Below are 21,774 nucleotides of genomic sequence, written 5' to 3'. Positions count from 1 at the left end.
GCTGGTCCACCTGTATTAAAAATTCCCATTGTCGAGGGATCTTTGGTTCCCACGGCAACAACATAAATTACATTTTTCATAACACAAGCCAAAGAGGTTATTTAAAAAAAAAAAAGTCACTCGTGGTATCTCCTTTTGTTACATACAGTATGATAGATTGATTGATGGACACATAGTGAATTGGGCTTTTACAGTAAATGACTTGGTTGAGGCAGGCACACACCAGACTATAATGGCAGTAAAGTAAAGGTAAAAAGCAAGTAAAGTAAAAAAAATGAAAAAAATATTTGCAAAATCACAGCAAGGCATCAAAATGTAAATGCAAATTTTCGTAATTAGAGGAAGAAAACTTGTTTACGACCTTCTAAATAAGGTTTTAAAAATTATTAAAGCCCTCTTGACACGAACTAACAACCCTATATTCACATATACACTCATATGACCTTATACGGTGTAGTAGACATAAGAGTAAATAAGCCATTTAAGACATGAATAAGACTCATGCTCGTGTGTGTCTTCATAAATGTGTTCCGGAGGGGAGCTGAGTGGTGGGCGCACAGGTAGTAACTTCAGGGGTTCAAAGTTTAGTTCTAGTTTGGTGTGGGTCACTGCAGGATTATTGTGCCTGTTGTGAAATAATTCAAACCTGCAAAAGCAGCCTGTTGTTCCGGCACAGTAACATTATTGACACTTAGTGACCCGTGTAGAATACTCCCTATCATTCACAGCTTCTTTGAATGCGTCTTCTGAATGCCCTATATTTGTACTTCACTTAATTTTGTCATTTTTATGCTTGAAAATTCTTAATTTAGGCAAAAATTATGTAAAATTAGCATCATTATGCATATTTTTGGACTAATAGGCTGTATTCAAATGCAAAACAGCATCATTTAGTAACATAATTTTGAAAAACTATGATAGTGAAGCCAAGAAATTCCTGTATAGCGATGGATGTAACTAATGCATATCGAGATACACACTTGCATAAAGAGTGTGGTGGAAGTTACTGGTGACACAGAGGCAGACAGAAAATGTGCATGATGGGAATAAAAATGATGTTGCCATCAATTGTTTTAATGGGTGGAATATTTTGTGCTGACAATCAGTTAACAAGAATTATCGGTTACAATATGTTGTTGCAGAAAACTGGATGCGGCGTGTCCCTCGGACGGTGATAATATCTGTGCTGAACCGAGCAGTGGTCAGCAAATGGAAAAGTCATAAAAAAAAGAAGTGCAGCAGAGCGAAGCAGCTGCCTGAATAATAAAACATTTAGTTCTCTCTCAGCACTTCCATTGCAGTAAGTGTTGCAAAGTGAATAAGGTCATTGATAAGACTAAATTGGTGAAAAAAAACAGCGACACTGACGTAGATTTCATATTTTATATATAAATTAAGGATTTATACATTGCTGATACAGAAAAAAATATACAAAACATTTTGTAATCTTACATGACATTTACATGTGCATTTTACACAACATTTTCAATAACTTACAAATGCTTTATTTGAATAAAAAATATATCTCTTTACAAAAGTTCTGTATTATGTACATTTTCATATATAACATGTTATAACACGTCTGAAGGTTATAGCACAACTGAAGTAAATTTGCTCTCTGCTGTTTTTCCACCAGATGCATCTTTTAAATCCTCATACATAAGAAATACGCGCTTGGCAAAATATATTACATATTGATAACACAAGACAGCTTCACCAAAGAACTCCATCAAGTATCAAAACTGTATAAATGCACAAAATGTAACAGCAATGACGGGGGCACAAAGAAATGGGGTGGATTACCTCTGAGCCGACATGCACAGGTATGCAACTATGCGCACTGAACACTTCCCCTTGAACTTTACACCACTTGTATTACACTGTATAGAGTATGTCTTCTAAAGCAGTCACTGTTATGCCTCCATTAGGAACATATGCCCACAGAGTATTAAAGGCACTGCTATGATGGTGAAGGGATCAAACAAAAATAGATGGTAATGTTTGTGCGATTCTTCTTCATATTAAGTGTACATTGGTTGGCACCAGATCATAACTTGTCAGCAAAATAGACCATGGCCTTGGATCCATCAAGTAATTACTTGCTGTTAGGATGAGACTCATGAGCTATGTAAAGCACGCCGAGTGGGGCGGGTCATGAAAAATCAAAACATCCAATAAAACTGCAGGACTTGTGTGTTGTTTTGTTTGCAAACATCTAATGTAATGTAAAACCACAAGGGGTGGGGGGCACGGGAGGTACCCGTATGTTGGACAAGTCACTCCCTGCCATGGCCACAAGTTACTGTAAGTGTGACTTTGTAAGAGTTGGCTGTGTACAGTCAGCATGCACCGTAAGGCACAGCTTGCCCCTAAAAAACAAACAATGTTCACTTTATGGGGCATCTTGGAGTACAGGACCGCCCCTCCCTACATGCAGAAGACGCGCTGTGCGTAGGACCCCTCAATCCATGGCGGGCCCCATAATGCACATAATGCGTAAAGGATTTGCCACAAAAAAGCGAGTGTAATGGTACAGCTGCTGCCTTTGAGGGAGAGGGTGACATTTAAAAAAAAAAAAAATTGTTAATGTGTTATTCTTCAGTAATAATCATTTATTGAGCAATTTGTTTCCCATTTATCCACATTACTTCAAAACATGCATCTAACTAAATTCAGGTTCAAGTCAAATGGTACAAAAATAGTTTGTGATAGGTTAGCTCAGCTCTAAAGATGTGTTTTTTTTTCCCATGGGACCCAGAATTCCTGGCGGTGCCCCTGTTCGCGATTTCATTTTGTAATGAATTCTGCTAAGGGCCCCAATTTGGCCAGGGGCAGCCTTGAGACACAAAAGAACAAGAGCAAAAGCTTAACTCCGCTGACATGTCGACATTTGACATCTTTGCCCTTTGGATTCAGGATTCAATCCTAAAACCTGGTCCTCATTGCTGCACACAAGCTCAAACATGACAGTCAATAGACTGAGATAATTATGCACAGACCTTCTACTTTGAGATAGCTGATGTATGCCTACTCAGGAGGGGCTTCATTCACTTCCAATGATCTTATCTGGGACACAAAGACACTGATATAATAATCCAGATGAGAATGGTGAAGGTAAATTAGTAGGGAGACAAATAGCCCCACGTGACCAATACACTCCATAGGACAGTAGCAAGCGACTAGACTTCCAGGGCTCATTGTCAATATGAACGCTTACATTTAAAGTGCGAAAAACAAAGTAACAACACACAACCCGATAGTAAAACTTAATGCCAACTATAGCTCTCATGAAGGAACACAGCACAGTAAAAATAAAAGCTTTCCCATTGGAACTGGACAAATTGTACTGAACCTCAGTAATTACATCCCAGGCCGTATAATTTGTCAGTCGGAGGCACCAACCAATTAAAGAGGTGCAATTGGCCGTATACATTGAAAAGACTTGAGCACTGAGTGTTTCCAAAGAAAAGGAAGCTTCTTTTTTTCCCACCTCCTCATTTTCACACCGCTTAGAAAATTGAGTAAAGATTACATTGATCACCTTAGTACTGAGGTGTAAAGAAGATATAGTATCTTCATCGGGGTGGATGAGACTCACACACACACACACACACACACACACACACACACACACACACACACACACACACAAAAGGCTCTTGACGTGGAGTTGAAAATAACATTTTCTCATTTGGCATTACTGACATAATTACCCATAAGAGCATTTAAAATCTATTAAACCAACACTCACAGAGTGTAGCGAGCCTCTCTTTCCTTCTTCACCAACCTATGGGAAGACCTATGGGAAGACGAGGCACCTCTTCATCTCGTTTGCATCCTTTACCTTGTGTGTTTACACTGCGAATGGCAAGGGCCCTCAGTGTTGTTGAAAGTGTGCTTTGCGTTTCTCTTTCTGTATTTGTTTGGCGGCAGCGCAAAACTGGCAAAAGTAAAAACATGTCAATATATATTAATGTTAGGCAAACAAAGACAATCAGCCTCTTGCTTGTTCCCTCAAATGCTGCAGGCATCAAACCATGGTGCAGATGGTGTTGAGATTGGGGTCAAAGCGGACGACTTTCCCCTCAGCAGCCTTTGTGTTGGTGTTGTACATTGGATTCTCAAACGTGGCCTGTCCATTGTTGTTCTCATGCACGGAACATCCCGTGTATTGCGCTTTGTCTGTTTTCCTGCGGATGAAAAGGAGGTTGTGAATGAGTTGAAAAGGAGCGTCCCAATTATCCTCCCTCCTTCCGAACCAATAAACATGTTTCCATTAGCTTGCTGTGGACAGCTGCAGTAGGTGCATGAGGCTGACTGGTAATTACTGTTGAAAATAGCCAAGCAGAGAAGTGCACCTTCCATTGCTAAGTAACATAATGAGTGCAAAAGAACTACGACGACACCATCCATCTCCTTATAAACATTCCTGAGCAAAATTGTTGAGACCGGTTGGAAAAATTGCAAGAATTTACATTTTGCACTGTTGGATCTTAAGGAGGCTCTACATAGAGCTTCTAAATGTAAAAAAAACGGAGGTGCGACAACACTTTTTTGAGTAAGCATTTTATTGTTAACGTGAAATAGGCTGTTCATCAGCTGATCATAAGTTTAAGACCACAACCTTTAAAAGTCAAAATCTTGGCAAAAATGTCATTTTCGCACTGTCATGATCTCTTGATGGCAAAGGCAAAAAAGCTTTCTCTCTTTGAACGCGGTCGGATTGTTGAGCTGCATAAGCAAGGCCTTGCAGCGCACCACTGCTGCTGAGGTTGAGCGCAGTAAAGCAGTCATTTGAAACTTTTTAAAAGATCCTGAGGGTTATGGGACAAAAAAGTCAAGTGGTAGGCCCAAAGAAATTTCACCGACCCTGGGCCGGAGGAGCTGGTTGGCTGTCCATCAAGACACATCAAGTTGTTACTGGTACCAAGTGCAGTCCAATAACCATCAAACGGCCTCGATGAGAGAAGGGTTTTAAAAACAAATCATGTTTTCAAAGGCCTCACCTCCTTCAATGCCACAAAATTGCCCGTTTGGAATTTGCATGAGAACACCAAACATGGGACATTGAAAGGTGGAAGAAAGTTTTATTCTCTGTTGAGAAAAAAATTAACCTTAACGGTCCTGATGACTTCCAACGTTCCCACCTGAGATGTTTTCCACACGGCACAGTGGAGTGGGCGCCATCATGACCTGGGGTGCCTTTCCTTTCAATGAAACAATGGAGCTTCAGGTTGTGCAGGGGCGTCAAGCGGCAGCTGGCAATGTGGAGATATTGCAAGGAGCATCCCTCATGATTGAAGGCCCTCGTCTGTGTGGTAATGACTGACTTTTTCAACAGGAAAATGCTGCAGTTCACAATGCCTGCCTGACAAAGGACTTCTTCCAGAGGAATAACCTCACTCTTTTGGGCCATCCTGCATGTTCCCCTGTTCTAAATCCAATTGAGAACATTTAGGGATGAATGGCAAGGGAAGTTTACAAAAATGGACATAAGTTTCAGACAGTGGATGCCCTTTGTGAAGCCATCTTCACCACCTGGAGCAACATTCCCACTAGCTTCCTGGAAACACTGGCATCTAGCATGCTCACACCAATTTTTGAATTGATTAACAAGAATGGCGCAGCCAGTCATTAGTGAGTTAGCGTTTTATTTCTATTTTCAGGGTTTGTGGTTTTTCGAGCTATGGTCTTAAAATTTTGATCAGCTGATGAACAGCCTATTTCAGTTTAAATGGTTGTTTGCTTACTCAAAATTTCTTTTGTCTCCCTCCCATTTATTCTTTTTGCATTTTGAATCTCTACTTAGAACCTTCCTAAGATCCAACAGTGCAAAATGTCAACTCTTGCAAATTTTCAACTGGTCTTAAAATTTAGATCGCGAGTGCACAACATTTTTCCACCACATACTGTATTTCAAAGGTTGGCCGCTCTCCAATATGGTTTGGATGATAACATGCTAACTAAAGTTGCACCATTCTTTTCACCACTGTGAAGGAAAGCACACTGTGGAAGTGGGACACACTTTACACCGTACCGCTTTGTCTTAGACAAGAATCATAAACTGAAAACTGTGACGTGGAAAATATCAAACGCAGTTGGGGACACAGCCGGATGGAAGACATACCTCTGTTTATAGAGATAAAAACCCAGGCCGGCCAGGATGAGGGCGAAGAAAGGCACGAGGATTGCAACAGCAACAGAGCTGCTGTTGGTGGAGGTGTTGGTTTCAGGGTCAGTGAGCGTAATGTTCTCTCTCACACTCAAACCTAAAAAGAAAATGTAAAAAATAATGATATGAGACATAATACTCAATACTCTATGCTATGAAGAAGTATTAGGGCCACGCTAAAAATAATTCTACTGAAAATTCTCATGAAAAGTCAAGTAGTCAACAACCTGCAAATGGTGAAAAATGCGGGTAATTGAGGCGCCCAAAGAAATGTCTATTTTTGACGCACGATTTGCTCCCCCGTCCTCCAAAACCCTCCTGCTAGCCTATTAAACGCAAAGTATAAAATGTGTAGTACTCACCACTAATGAATGATGATGGAAGATGATGGATGAACAGATGGAATCGGTGTCACGTTGTAGCCTTTAGCCTGGTCGTCAAGCTAGCGCTAGCAGGCTAGAGGAGGCATCAGCTGTGTCTACATAATCCACACCGCTTGTCAGTTGGAATTCCAGTAACGACTTACAATCATATATTAACTTGTTTTCACCTTGCTGCAAGTTTTGAGGCCAGAAGCTAATGTTTCCGAAGCAATTTTTTTTGGAAAATGAGTATTTTTTCCGCGAATATGTGGGGGATCCACTGTACTTTAGTATGAGTTTCACAACACCACCATCGGTGTGACCATTTCAATGCGATCATGTAAAACTATGTGTCTGTTTTTAAGAAAGACGCACTGCAATCCCCCAAAACGTTTTACTCCTTTTGTTTACAGCGTGGTCGTAATACCCAGTTGGTCGTGGATGGTGGATTAACGGCAATGGCAAGAGAATGACACGACGGAGACAAAACCCCCAAAAATATACATCCAATCTGCTGGCGATGATGATGATGACAAGCAGGCAACGCGGCAGCCAGATGATAAAGATGAAAAGTGTAATGAGCACGCTGATAATGATCACCGTGACTGTGATAATCATGTTGAAGACAATCATGAGCTGATGAAAACAGCGACACAGAGCAAAAAGAAATGAAGGACAATGACATGGATAATGTCCTTTTAGCCCACTGACTGTTCACGAAGGGAGGGGTCTGACAATAAAACATATTAGAATATTAAATGGATGATCAGGTTTAAAATGTGTTTTATACACTCATCAGACACTTCATTAAGGCCACCTGCACCATCTAATGACATCTAGCCTCAAAGTTTTGATTGATCTAGACAGAGGTGTTATTTTAGGGGCGTAGAAGAGGTGAGAGGTGAGCCCCTTCCAAGTACTGTCATTAAAAAAACAAAATAAACACATAAATGAATACCACTCGGACACTGCCAACCAAATTAATGTATTTGTAAAGTCTGAATTTATGTTCTAGCTCTTTTTTTTGGCTCCAATTAGATTGTGCAGGTGTATCTAATGTTGTAGATGCAGAGAATATGTACACTAATATATTAATTTGTGGGGGTTATGTTCCGGGCCCACTGGAAAATGTCGAGAAACTGAGAATAATTGATAGGCCCATAAAAATCTCTATTTTTAACGGCTTCTGCTAGCTTGACGTTGGCATTCTCCTCCAAGTTCGGATCAATATTTGCAAAAAAAAAAAAAAAAAGATTACATTCTTTTCCAGAACCCTCCTCTTCTCTCTTAAATTGTCATTGTTCACTAGCAACAGAAGCGAACAAGCTAAATGCTAAATGCACAACGATGGGCTAGCCCGTCTCGCAACAACTATGGTGTGTTTAAGGACTGCCCCACAATATGCGAGAAAAACATTATTAGTGAAGCATAAAGACACTCTAAACTTAAAAACTGGGCTTTTTTAACTGTGGCACATGTATGCTGTACATTTTTATCTGTAGTACATATTTATAAATGATTAGGATTGTTATCATATATTGGGGTGAATGAGATGTGTTCTGGGGGGAAAAAGGCCTATTTTCAGGGAAAATAAAAAAATAATAATAACAAAAAAAACAAATCCGTGGATTCAAGGAGCCGTGAATGCTTCATTGAGAATGTGCGAGAATCTACTGTATTGTATTTGTATATTGTTTTGCGTCTGTGTAGGCTCTCAGTCGTACAGGAGTTGTCCATCGAGGAAAAAGCTTCTTGAGACGTCATCTGTACTTCTGTGAAGAAGGTGTCGGACGTTTCGCTCCTCATCCGAAGAGCTTTGTCAGCGAACTAATAAGTGCTGGTAGCTTAGGCCTTAAATACAGTAAGAGTGGGCGGAATTGGTGTGCCAACACCCTCCTCCTATTGGTTCGTTACACTAAGCCTGGGCGGAGTAGTGGTATAATCCTATCCTGTTATTAACACCTCCGATAAAAGGGAAGTGTCGCTCCCTGAATTGGGTATGAACGACTCTGATACTGGCTTGTTAGCATCTATTGTTCTGGCTCGGCCCTGCCTTCACCTCATTTGCAAGACTAAGAGCTGTGGGTTTTGGTCTCAGTAACCTGCTGAACACAGGGTCCAAATTAAACCTCAAACCACCATTCCGATTCAATGATGGGTTCTGTTGTTTCAAACAACAGAACTGTTGTTTCAAACAACAGAACCCATGGGTTCTGTTGTTTGAAACAACAGAACCCATCATTGAATCGGAATGGGTTTGTTTCAAACAACAGAACCCATGGGTTCTGTTGTTTCAAACAACAGAACCCATGGGTTCTGTTGTTTCAAACAACAGAACTGTTGTTTCAAACAACAGAACCCATCATTGAATCGGAATGGTGGTTTGAGGTTTAATTTGGACCCTGTGTTCAGCAGGTTACTGAGACCAAAACCCACAGCTCTTAGTCTTGCAAATGAGGTGAAGGCAGGGCCGAGCCAGAACAATAGATGCTAACAAGCCAGTATCAGAGTCGTTCATACCCAATTCAGGGAGCGACACTTCCCTTTTATCGGAGGTGTTAATAACAGGATAGGATTATACCACTACTCCGCCCAGGCTTAGTGTAACGAACCAATAGGAGAAGGGTGTTGGCACACCAATTCCGCCCACTCTTACTGTATTTAAGGCCTAAGCTACCAGCACTTATTAGTTCGCTGACGAAGCTCTTCGGATGAGGAGCGAAACGTCCGACACCTTCTTCACAGAAGTACAGATGACGTCTCAAGAAGCCTTTTCCTCGATGTATATTGTTTTAATACTAATACTAGGGCTGTCAAATGATTACAATTTGCAATCAGATTAACTAATCACAGTTTTCAAATGAATTAATCACGATTAATCACCATTTGCAATTATGCATGCAATATGTCCATTTTTTATGTTTTTTATTTAAAAGAAGATGAATGACAAGACACAATTACATATACAGTATATTTGTGTGCATTAACAGCTTCACATCAACTGAAATTTTAAATTAAGCTAAAAGATACCACACGTCTGAAAATCTATTTACTTAACTAGTATCTTTTAACAGTAACACAACATTTGAATCACACTTTAATCGTGTTATTGTGGGCAAAGAGGAGTTGTGTTCAAAGACGCCACGTAATTTAAGTTCAATTCACATTTTGAGTGCATTTCCTGAGATTTCCGATCATATGACAAGAATCTCCACTTATTCATCGAGGAAAAGGCTTCTTGAGATGTCATCTGTACTTCTGTGAAGAAGTACAGATGACACCAAACAGATGACAACAATTCCGCCCTCATCTGGGCGGAATTGGTGTGCCAACACCCTCCTTCTATTGGTTCCTTACACTAAGCCTGGGCGGAGTTGTGGTCTAATCCTCTCCTGCCATTAGCACCTCCGATCAAAGGGAAGTGTCGCTCCCTGAGTTGGGTATGAACCACTCTGATACTGGCTCGTTAGCATCTATTGTTCTGGCTCGGCCCTGGCTCCACCTCATTTGCAAGACTAAGAGCTGTGGGTTTTGGTCTCAGTAACCTGCTGAACACAGGGTCCAAATTAAACCTCAAACCACCATTCTGATTCAATGATGGGTTCTGCTAATGGTTCTGCTCATTATTCACACTCCTACCGTCAGGCAGACGCTACAGGAGTTTGAAGTCCAGGACCACAAGGCTGGCAAACAGCTTTTACCCACAGGCCATCAGGCTTCTCAACGAAGCACTCGCACACGCCGCACGCAACACACGCACACACTCATAGCACTTTATTTATTTATTTATTTATTTATTTATTTGTATTATTTGCTTGTATTAATGTCTCTTCTGTTGTTGTTGCTTAGTTTATTGGTATATATGTTTATGTGTTTATGTTTCTTATGTTCTTATTCTTTCTTGTGTTTCCTTTCTTTTCTTGGGAGAATGAACAGAATAAGATTTTCATTGCATGGTATAACTGCTGTTTTACCATGCACATGACAATAAAACTCTTGAATCTTGAATCTTGAATCTAATGGCAGGAGAGGATTAGACCACTACTCCGCCCAGGCTTAGTGTAAGGAACCAATAGGAGGAGGGTGTTGGCACACCAATTCCGCCCACTCTTACTGTATTTAAGGCCTAAGCTACCAGCACTTATTAGTTCGCTGACGAAGCTCTTTGGATGAGGAGTGAAACGACACCTTCTTCACTGAAGTACAGATGACGTCTCAAGAAGCCTTTCCCTCGATGGACAACTCCTGTACGACTGAGAGCCTACACAGACGAATCTCCACTTATTGTTCTTTTTTTATCTTTCTCTTTATTTAGACCACATACACGCATAATGTTGTTGTGATGTTCGGCCTGTCCGTGAATGCACCTTGAGAAAGAGAACGTGCGGTTCCCAAAAGAACAGACGAGGATGTGTTTGTGAGTCAGATACATATTTGGTGTTGCATGTGTTCACGTCACAATAAAGCTGGTGATGCTACACTGTTCCTCCGTCCACTGTCATACCTCAGAGGTGTGGCTTGTGCTGGCGTTAATTACGCTAAACATTTTAACGTAATTGATGAAATGAATTTGTTACTGCAGTCAACGCGTTATATTCGACTGCTCAAATTATTAGAGAAAATATGAATCATGCGACCTGGCAAGAATACATCTAGAATTGTCAGTGTGTGTTTTCAACACATTGTATGTTCAGCAGAATAATGTCACACTGGAGGAGAAAATGTCAACGTGGCACATTTATTTTGATGACCGTCGAGGGAAAACCGGATTCCATCTCCCGTATTTTCACCATTGTGTCACATGAATCGAAAGTGTCATGCTGATGTAAATCTGCAAAATGGAATGGAGGCGTTGCAGCACATACGGATGGGAATGCTCTTGTGTATTTGGAAAGACACATACCGAGTCTCTGTAGTCCAAACTGTCCATAGTCTTTACCCTGTATAAAGCCTTGTAACACATAGCTCCCGCCCTCAGGCTCAGCTGAAACCTGGCAGGAAAGAAAAGCAGAACTAAAGAAGGTGTGTTTTGTTTTAACTGCATGTGTAAAACTGTGATTTCTCTTGGCAGCTCAGACAATGTTATATCTGCTGCACACAGCACGTCAAACAATAAACGTCCTGTATTTAGTGCAAAAGTCAACGCATCCTTTCATGATGCATTCAAAATGACACCTTGTTTTTTTTTGTGCTAGGGGCTAAACAGCAGGTTATAAATAGAATGCAGTGTGCAGTCTCTCAGTACAAACCAAGTGAACCATTTTGAAATGTTTTTTTGTGAAGAGACAACTTCAGCAGACGTGGTTCATCAGGATTTTGGGTCCCTTCTTTTGGTGACTGACTGAGTTTATTTAGCAATTAGTCAGTTGGGGAACACTGTGATGCAACTGATGCACAGCCAGTGTAAATATATCCAAACAAAAATAGACAAGGCGCCAGGAAATGAATCCCTCCTTTGTGGTCATTCTTTGTACACATGCAGCTGTAAGTTGGATTAGAAAACACATTTATCCGTGAGAAAATATTTGATTTTGTTTGATTTTCCTGGAAAAGCCGGTGTTTGGCAACAGTGAAAATCCAGCCCTATAGTCCAAAATAATCTCCTGCCAGACTGGAAAAAAAGTATGATTATGAATGTAATATTGTAGTAAACACATTTTTACATTTATTTGCATGCAATTTGACTGCTGACTTAAGGCACCACAGTAGTGAATGCCTAATTGTTGTGCAAGGGAGCAGTGGGAAGCTTAGTTAGTTAGGAGTTAGGTGCATTGCTCAAGGGCACTTCAGCTGTAAGCAGAGGGGGGATGTAAGCGGGGGCAGTGGTACTAATGCTTCCTCTGTGTTCATATCCCTATGCTGGCTCCATATTAAATAGTGTGAGCTTCTAGTTATTTTTAGAATTAGACCGGTTAGCTTCTCCTAATTCCTGTGTGTGCTTACAAATCCATCCATTGACCAGGTCTCCTCAGTAATCCTGCTCAAGGAACTGTGGGCCAGCACTCTCATGTGGTACAGCAGAAGCGTCAGCCTTGCTTCCTGGTGCTTGTACACTCCTTCAGAATAACAGACAAGAGGAGAAAAGAGCAATTAAAACGATGAGGCGATGCCATTTTGTTCCTATGAAGTTAATATTCCTAAAAAGTCACAAAAAAAACAGAGCGTTCGTTAATCATCACGCTTGACGTCACCGTATGCAATTGGACTTCATTCATCAACCAGGGCTGAAGTGTGTTTTTTGGAAAGCAAAGACGATGTGACGATGACAGTGACTTCATTCATTCATTCATTCCTGCTCAGGTACATCCTGGACACTCACATCTCCATCTCCGATCCATGCAACATGCATGCTTTTACATTGTGGGAGGAACTTGAAGAATATGCAAACTCCACACAGGGGCCACCTGGCTGTAAGGCAAACATGCTAACCACACCGCCAAGAAGCTGACCATAAAACTAGAAATGGAACACAAATGATTTTATGTAAGGTGGTGCTTTAGGGCCAGTGGCGTTCCATTGTAGACGTTCCACTGTAATAATTCAGAGCCATGACAAAGAAGCATGAGTTGTGAGGACATTTGATCTTTGATGGATAAAAACAAAATCCCTTCATCCTTGAGTTTGAAACGAAAATTCCCCCCGAGGCGTTCCTCAGGGCTGCCTGCCAACAGAATGGCCAACCTGAAAGCCTTAATGCCCTTGGCCAGAGAGACATTTGCATGCCTCCATGAACAAGGCATGACAATGAAAGGAACAAAAAAAAAAGAGAAAACCGTGGAGGGAGGAGAACACTTGAGCGGGCTGTTTTTGAGTCATTCCATGCAGACTAATACATCCGTCTTTACAGCCAATAAGTAATTTCCACTCTCATGCATGAGATCATTTGGTGATTGAGTGATTGACACTGTGCTCCCTCAAATAAATGGAAGTGACACACAGAGGTACTGATGGGAGGAGAGGGGAGGAAGTCGGCGACAGATGATTTATAGATGGCTCACCAGAGAGCAGAAACTCCATGCTACTGTCGTTTAAAGTTACATTCACTTTCCCCGTCGTGGCATTAAAGCTTACGACTGTCATCGTCATTGGCTGCTTCTGTCCCTTGTAATCATAGGAGCCTTTCCACAGGAAGTCAGGAGCAAAGACATCCTCTGGAACTTGAGAATAAGACATACAGTTGTTACTTGTTGTGAAATATCATTAACACTGGAGAAACAGAATTGCATGAACGGAGGAAAATGGTGGTATTTGTGCTAGCCAGCTCTGTCCAGTATTATAGTAACATCAAAAAGCAACCGTTTTAAGCCGAGCTGAAAGATGGTGATTAGATATGCAGTTGAGGCAACATTTCAAAATGCTGATAAGACTCTATTCATTTTGTATGTTTTGGCTATCTTGATGAGGATTATTTAAAAACGCTGGAGATGGGGAGGAGTAATAAGGAATTCTTTGTAGGACTATTTGATCAGTGTTAATTAATAACAATTAATACAAGGTGGTATCCTCTATGTCCCAGGATGTCTTATAACGGGGGTTTCCAAAGTATTGCCCAGGGCAGGCCTGCGGCTTATTCTATAATTAAAAAAAAATAAACAGAAATGAAATGAATATTGCAAGATATCACACTACTTTCACACTAATACTAATTCATATTTGTCACCTATGAAACACCTACACACCTACAATACACAGATGAGATGTAAGCTGCTTTTTTCTTAAAGTGTATTTAACTTCTTTGTATGTTTTGGACTGTTTTTTTTCCATGTTTAATAGATGAGCAGTGGAAAATATCGATGTGGCTCCTGAATTATTCATTTTTCTTTATGTGGACTTTGGTGGAAAATGTTTGGACACCCCAAGTCTCATAGTTAGAAAATTTACAGTATTAACCAAAAAAACAACAAAAATATTTTTTTTCGTGTTTTTGGGTAAAAAGAAAAGACACAAAAAGACTTTTTAACTTAGCCCAGGTGATACAGGCTACTAGAGAGCTAATTAGAACTACAGTTGTAAATAGTAGTCATATACTGTATTGATCCTTTCCTTGCCATTCAAATTAATTAAACCGTTCTGAATTGTTAAATTGTTCTCTCATAATTACGTAGCAACTGAATAACGATTCGCCGAGTGTAATCACTTTGTTTGTCATAATACAATAGCCTGTCCTTATGACTATTTAGTAGGATTAGTGATGCATTGTAATTAGTAGAAAATGAATATAGTTTTGTGTTGCCTAAAGAAAAAAAAAGCTTTAATTAGGGATGGCCAATAATATTGGCTGACCGATGTTATTGGCCGTTAATTATATCGACACGCATGTGATGATGTTCTTCACAGAGCAATAAGCCCAGTATGCCCGTGGTCTACAATTTCCAAGTTTGGCCTTCATAAATTGTAATCCGCAATGAATGTAAAGTGTTATGTTTTGCTCTTTGTGTGTAATGTGGCTCCACTTAAATAGCAGTGGTGATTGCTAGTGAGAAACTGGTACCACTGCACGCACTTTCCAATGACTGCAAAGCAACAGCACATCGCGCCAAACAGGAAAAAGAAAGCCAAAATAACAGCGCAAAACAGCATCGTAAAAAATAAGGAAAACCAAAACTAAAGTCTGACTTGTCATGCGGAACATGTCTGGTTAGGCGAGCGGGGAGGAAGGCGTCTTCCTTCAATATTTCAACCTTCAATGACAACGGGAGACCCATATTGCAGAAATGTTTCAACGCAAACTTCTCAAATATCATATACATTTAATAAATTATATTTATGTTAATATTCAATTTAAAGGGACTATTAAGCGGCTTTCGCGAGAGTGCTAACATTTTAAGGTGTTGCAAGCATTAAATCTCGCCCTCTTCCTGCTCTGAGCATGTAAGCTGCAACCTAGGAGACTTTGCTAAGTGCTGGCGGTGCCATTTTGAAACAGCTGCAAACAGTCCCTTTAATGAGAAGACATTAAAGGGTAGTTTGAGGTAGTGCAAAGTTTCATGATCATTTCAGCAACAATGGGTTTTTATCCACAAATTCATAATTTCTTTGAACAAAAGTGTGTCTAAAGGCTTTCAGTACATGGTATATCCTCTGGAGAGTTGAATCAGAGCATTTGCACATGGACCTGGATTAGAGATGAAACATCTTTAAGAAATTCAACCCAGTCCAGCTGCTTTGAGTCAACACTCAGTAGGCAAGTTTAATAATAATAAGAGGACCATTTCTTCTGTAAACCACCCCTCTGATTGGGTCAATAGATTGAATTGGGCATTAAACAGTACCGTCAGACTGTACCTGGTAGTCATCATTGTGGGCAGGATTCCCCCAATGCAACACAACGTGAGCTTTCGCTTTATGCCATGCTCTCCTCCAGTAGATACAGTATCTGGCTATCTAGCTGTGTGTCGGTGCATTAAGTCCACACTCCATGTCCTTCCCCAAAGTCGCCCATAGACATGGCAAGCCCCTCGTGGTAGCATAGGTGCATTCACAGACTTTGGGTCATTACAATATTTTTTTTTGGTATAAACCCTGCGACACACTGAAAACGGCTCCTCAACCCACCAGTTGAGAATCACTGTTCTAATCTAATATTACAACTCAGGATGAATCACTCCACACGCAGTGTTTTGGCATTTTTTCTGTAAGTTGTATTGCATACCTTAGTATTTGTTTGTATTTTGCACAGTGTTTTATTTGTGAAATGCATCCAATAGAAGAAGCATAATGTGTTCATTACATGAAATTAGTTTTAGGGAAGAGCTCCTGCCCATATCGGTATCGGCTGCTATCAGTATCGGTATGTGCTTGATGTGCTTGACAAAATCTGATATCGGTAAGAAAGCCAATATTGAGGATGTCTAGTTTTTATAATTGATATCATGCAAATAGGGCTGTAATGCCCTAGCTGCTTTGACAGGATGAAGTTTTTAGCACAGCTTGTCCACCATGTTCTGGAAGTTCATCCAGATTCCTTTAACCTTCTTTATTCAAACTTTATTTGTCTTTTCAACTTTTGACCAACAATCTATCAGGAGGTAAAAATACACTTAAAAGAGGACTGACGAACCACATGAAAATGGGGTGTAATTCATCACTCACCATGTATTTTAGGGCTTGGAGTCCCCGGTATGAGTTTGATTGTTTTTTCCTGTGATTTGGATCCAGCTGCAAAATAACATAAATATGTCACGAAGATGGAGAGACAAGTAAACATGTTTGCACTATTTTTTTTCGTCCAGATTGGCTTGGTTGCGACACAAAATACAGTCATGGAAAAAATGATTAGACCACCTTTGTTTCTTCAGTTTATTGATCCATTGTAATGTCTGGTACAACTAAAGGTACATTTGTTTGGATACATATAATGATGATAACAAATATAGCTCATAAGAGCTGATATCGAGCAACTTCCATGGTTTTCTGGGTAAAAACCACAATCACTTATGCTCTTAGATAAATAGCTATAGCATTGTACTGCCAAAAATTGTAACTCTTATGAGCTATTTTTGTTGTCATTGTTATATTTGTCCAAAAAAACGTACATTTAGTTGTATCAGGCATTAAAATGAACAAGAAACTGAAGAAACAAGGGTGATCGAATAAGTTTTTGATAATACTGCAGATTTTATTCATATTATAGTCAAAGTGCAAATATACCATACGGAATACCTCCAATCAATGCCCTTATTCAACTAACCGCAGAATCGTGTAGATTCATCAGATGTGTGGTGTACAAAAACAAACAACCACGAGGGTCTCTAATTAGCAACAGATTAAAAAAATTTGTGGCATTAACAGCTGTGGTTAACAATTACGTACTGACTGTATGGACTGATTGAAAGATACATCATCACCACCCATTGTTAAACGGAAAGTGTATCAACTCTTCCCAATGAACATAACCTCCTGAGAGGTTTTCTCCGCCTCCAGTATCTCCATCACCTGCCCTTGCACATGTCGGCAGAGCACTAACCTCTACACACGGGCACCTTGCCGGTCCAACTGCCGTCCGAGCGGCAGAAGCGGTGCTCTGAACCCCCAGAAAGAAAGTAACCTGGCTGACAGGTGTACACAAGGGTGTAACCGTAGGAGGGCAGGTCCAGACCCACCACGTCAGAGTTGGCCGGGCTGCGCGGCTGCTTGCATGAGTGAGCTGGCGAGCGAGCAGAGGGCAAACACATTAGTGCGCGCACACAAACGCTCTGACATGCATGCAAATGCAAAAAGGCACACACATAAAGTGTGGATAATTAGAATCTCAGTGGAGGAAAGAGAGGGATACTTGAGGGAGGGTTATGTAAAACTTGCTATAAAGACACACACAAACATTTTACTACTTAATTTAAGCCGAGGGAGCTGTTAAGCGTATTGCATATTGATAATTTAGAATGATTAATTTATTTCATGGAAAAAAAAATAAGTGTGTAGCTTATCAGAATCAATGTTAATGAACTGCAGCTCAGAGATTAAAAGTGTTTTTCTTCTTGCACTGTTGGATGGTGACATGATTCAGTTTTCTCTCTGATAACTGACCATGGGTATGATGCATTTTAGTCAATATGTATTTAAGATATTCTAGTAATACATTTTAGGCTATAAACAATGTGTGATTAAAAGCCAACACATTAATAAACCTGCAACAGAAACATAGAGCTTAATAAATATTACATTTTCTCATGGGTCATTAGGACAAACGTTTTTGTTTTTTTTTGTGATGAACTGATGAATGAGCATTCTATCTCAGAGGTATAAACAATAATGCGAAGATAGCAAAATAAATGTGCAGCGTGTGAGTAAAGACATATGGTACCAGCTGTCAAATGGAGGAACAGCTGCAAGAGAGTGAGAGTAGCAAATTGGGATTTGATTGCGACCTAATGACATTAAAGGCAAAAGTGTAGTTGGGATGCAGGATGATACCAGGCTCACAGATCAATGACAGAGTAGATGCAATGCAGAGAATGAGCTGATTATATTCCATAGGTCAATATTTACACATACGATATTGATTCAACACAACACTCTAGTGTGGTAATTAGATCGTTTGGTACAAACTGTGATGGCATTTAGTGGAATACTGCAACTTGATATAGAAATAAATGGAGATATAAGATTATTTCCCATAAATCAGGTGGTCTTTGGTTTACGGCATTCCATGTTACGCTCCCGTAAATCAATTACAAACTTAATTTTGGTTAAAAAAAAAACAAAAACACAAGACTCACTCGAGCGGAAGATACGGCAGATGAATGCTTATTAGAATAATTATTAGTTAACTTTTGACACTACATTATGTCTCCCAAGCTGTAGTGAGCAAATGAAAAGGGAAGCCATCACCTTGGAAGAGAGGGATTGTGCCTACAGCACTTAATGTGCTCTTCCTTTAATGCCTTGCCCACTGCCACGTCCATATTACTGTATTATCATTCATCGTAGCCATGTCAATAGTTCACAATTTGATTGGCTTCTGGCTGCCCATTTTTGGAGATACGGCTTTTCTCTAAACAAAAACTCTCATCACATTTTAATCCCACTAGATATCACACCCCAAATGAATGCTAATGAATGCTAGAGGGATCAGGGATTCTGTGCACTGTTACACGAAGATCTGGGAGGAGAAAAGGAGGATATCCTTCCAGACTAGCCTGGGACAATATTTAAAGAAGGTAGAAAGGCCTGCATGGCAACCAAAGCGATAAAAGTAAGGAGTATTTGTATTTCTGTTTCATTTAATTCTTGTATTTAATCTGTTACTGTATTTTTTATGTCATTCGTGTGTCATGTTGTTCTTGGATTTGCCTCTCTTGTGCTGTATGCTGCAGTTTACCGCCCTCCAAAATACAGCAAGGATTTTATTCCTGAAATTTCAGACTTTCTGGCAACCTTTTTGCCTCATGATGAAATTATAACATGTGTGTGTTGTCAGTCAGATTGACTGGCTAATAATTTCAAAAGTTTACTTCTTTAATATGTGCAGGTTTACAAAGTGGTGAGGCAAATTAAAGTATTATTTTAATAATTTTAGTGCTGACATCATGAATTGTCCTGATTGTTAAGGGTTAAATTCGCAGCTGTGCTATTTTTTTCCATCCGGTACTGCTAACGGTCAGGTTGAAAGCACTGGGGATTTTAAAATGACATCTGCATCACATTCATTATTTCAGTCAATCTCAATGCATCATCACACTCCCACTGCAGATGTGAGGTCATAAATACTAAAGAGTTTCAGACCGAATCTTGTCTGGGTGGTTGAATGTGATATGAGGAAATCCAATGCGGTATTGGTATGACTTGGTATCACTTCAAGGAAGCAGAAACATGTTAAGATCAAAGTCTGGAGAGCCAACAAATAAATAATTAAATAACCCCCCTTTCCCTGGCTGCCTGAGCACAAGTCTGTGTAACCCATTTAGAATGACAAACTGTCAGCACATGTCCAGGGTGCTTGTAGGGTTTGTAGACCATGACCAGTGAAGACACTTACAAGGCACATGTCAAATCTCTCATCAAGAGCCAAGTTCATCTTCTCAGCGGATGTGACTCTTGAGGTTACACATGGCCTCAAAAGACACTTGCTCTTCTTTTTCCTGTGACCTGGTGCCAGTATGTAACGCTCACTGTCTGATAGAGATGGAGTGCATCATTTGAGGATATAGACGGAGAGAAAGATAGCCAGCAGCAGAGGGAGCTCACCTCGGTCTGACAATATCATCAAGCTGCAGAGCAAGAGAAACCGAAAATCTGCTTCGTTTCAAAATGGCGGCATATTGAACTCTGTACAAAATAAGGATACACATTTTTGTAGCTGAACCTAACTAGCTGCAGGTCAAACTGCACATGGAATAGACCCAAACTTTCAATGCAGCGCATCGTCAGAGCTCTTGATGAATTGCAACCTCCAGTGGCAACGCGATTACATGAAACAAAGGTAGTCTGTATTGAACTTGGCTCAATACAACTTTGGATCAATATGCGTAGTTTCCGCATTTCATGTTGAACTGGACATTAGAGTATCGTTTCTATATATGTGCCTAAGGCTCAAAGCTAAACTTTTTCACATCCTAACACACTAGTCAACCATAACATAAACACAAAACAACATAAGAAAAGTAAAAAAGCCCGTCAACATGTGAAAGCAAACCATCTCGAAGGTGCTCTTTCCTCTCTTCTACCAACGGGCTTCACATTTTGGACAATTAGACTGCTGGACTCTACTGTTTTTTCCCATTTTTTCTTTTTGTAAATAAATCTTTCTACAGCATGAAAAGATGCCAGAATGGCTGTTTTTGGGACTTGAGAGAGTTAGGAACTCTTTCTTTTTATGTTAGCCCATGGACTTTTCCCCCAGCCGGGGTGTAACGCTTGTGGGGATGCAGGAATCTTGATGTGCGAACTTTTCCAGACAGGGGAACCGTTTTTCCACCAAACTGTGTTGCAGTATTTTCAATGACATAAAATCCAAGTACAAAAACACACGTTCCCTCCCTACTGTGTTAAAATAATGTCCATCCACGCAAGTGGCGTTCATGCTCTTTTTGGCCAATCAGAAGCCTGAAAAAAAACAATACAGCTGACCTGGTCGCGCTTTGTAACACCTCTATAACACGCAACTTTTTTCTGTCATGGATTCGGCGAGCCATGGCATTTAGCCTACTACGCACTGTAACAACCTGTTGTTCTAACACTGATGTACTTCATTCTAGTGTTTGTGAATGCACCTCCTTGTGAATGTTATTGGTAGATAAGGAGGAAGTGTTGTGTCTGTGGAGAGTGAGGAAGAGAAGTGTTGGAACTGAGCCCCACTGTTGGCGTTAAGGTTGGCAGTAAAACTTAAAAAGAGCATCACTCTCTGTGTGGCTATCAGGACGCTACAGTACTTTGCAATACGCACAGCAAATGGAGGACTTTGATTAGTGTCTGACAACACCGCCAGGTAAAGTCAACATCTTAATTTTACCTTTTAAATGCTGCAACAGACAACGAGGGGTGCACATGCAGGTGAATAGCACTAGTAGCAGCAGCAGCAGCAGGGATCTGTTATTCCCGTTTACTTTGAGGCACTGGCTGAGAAGTGAACTCTGTGCAGCACTTGCTAGGAGTGGTAGCTGCAGAAGGCGATGCCAAAGGGAGCGCTCTGATTCGCCGAGAGCTCGTCACTCCACCTATGTGCAAATTGCCGTGGCAACTCAAAATGAAAGCAGAAAATGCAAGAAAATGCGTACCTCGAGAGCAGTGAAGCTTACAAAT

General features: G+C 40.4%; 1 protein-coding gene across 6 annotated transcripts in view; it reads right to left on the bottom strand.

Moving 5' to 3' along the window:
• Positions 1–1,406: 1,406 nt before the first annotated feature.
• The window catches only part of LOC129185423 (CUB and sushi domain-containing protein 3-like), a 307,190-nt gene continuing 286,822 nt past the window's right edge, over positions 1,407–21,774 (bottom strand). For 3 of the 6 annotated variants that reach the window (XM_054782494.1, XM_054782496.1, XM_054782495.1), the window contains exons 64-70: positions 17,501–17,680; positions 16,627–16,692; positions 13,533–13,691; positions 12,478–12,590; positions 11,438–11,525; positions 6,128–6,269; positions 1,407–4,190 (exon numbers count right to left, since the gene is read on the bottom strand). In XM_054782494.1, coding sequence (XP_054638469.1) covers positions 4,031–4,190; positions 6,128–6,269; positions 11,438–11,525; positions 12,478–12,590; positions 13,533–13,691; positions 16,627–16,692; positions 17,501–17,680 — 908 coding nt within the window. In that variant the 3' untranslated portion in view covers positions 1,407–4,030. The other 3 variants (XR_008572067.1, XM_054782498.1, XM_054782497.1) reach the window with 3 other exon arrangements.

This window comes from Dunckerocampus dactyliophorus, chromosome 7, assembly GCF_027744805.1.
Source record: "Dunckerocampus dactyliophorus isolate RoL2022-P2 chromosome 7, RoL_Ddac_1.1, whole genome shotgun sequence".
NCBI lineage: Eukaryota > Metazoa > Chordata > Actinopteri > Syngnathiformes > Syngnathidae > Dunckerocampus > Dunckerocampus dactyliophorus.
The sequence above is the reverse complement of the archived record's forward strand: the minus strand, read 5'-3'. Positions and strand labels throughout refer to the sequence as shown.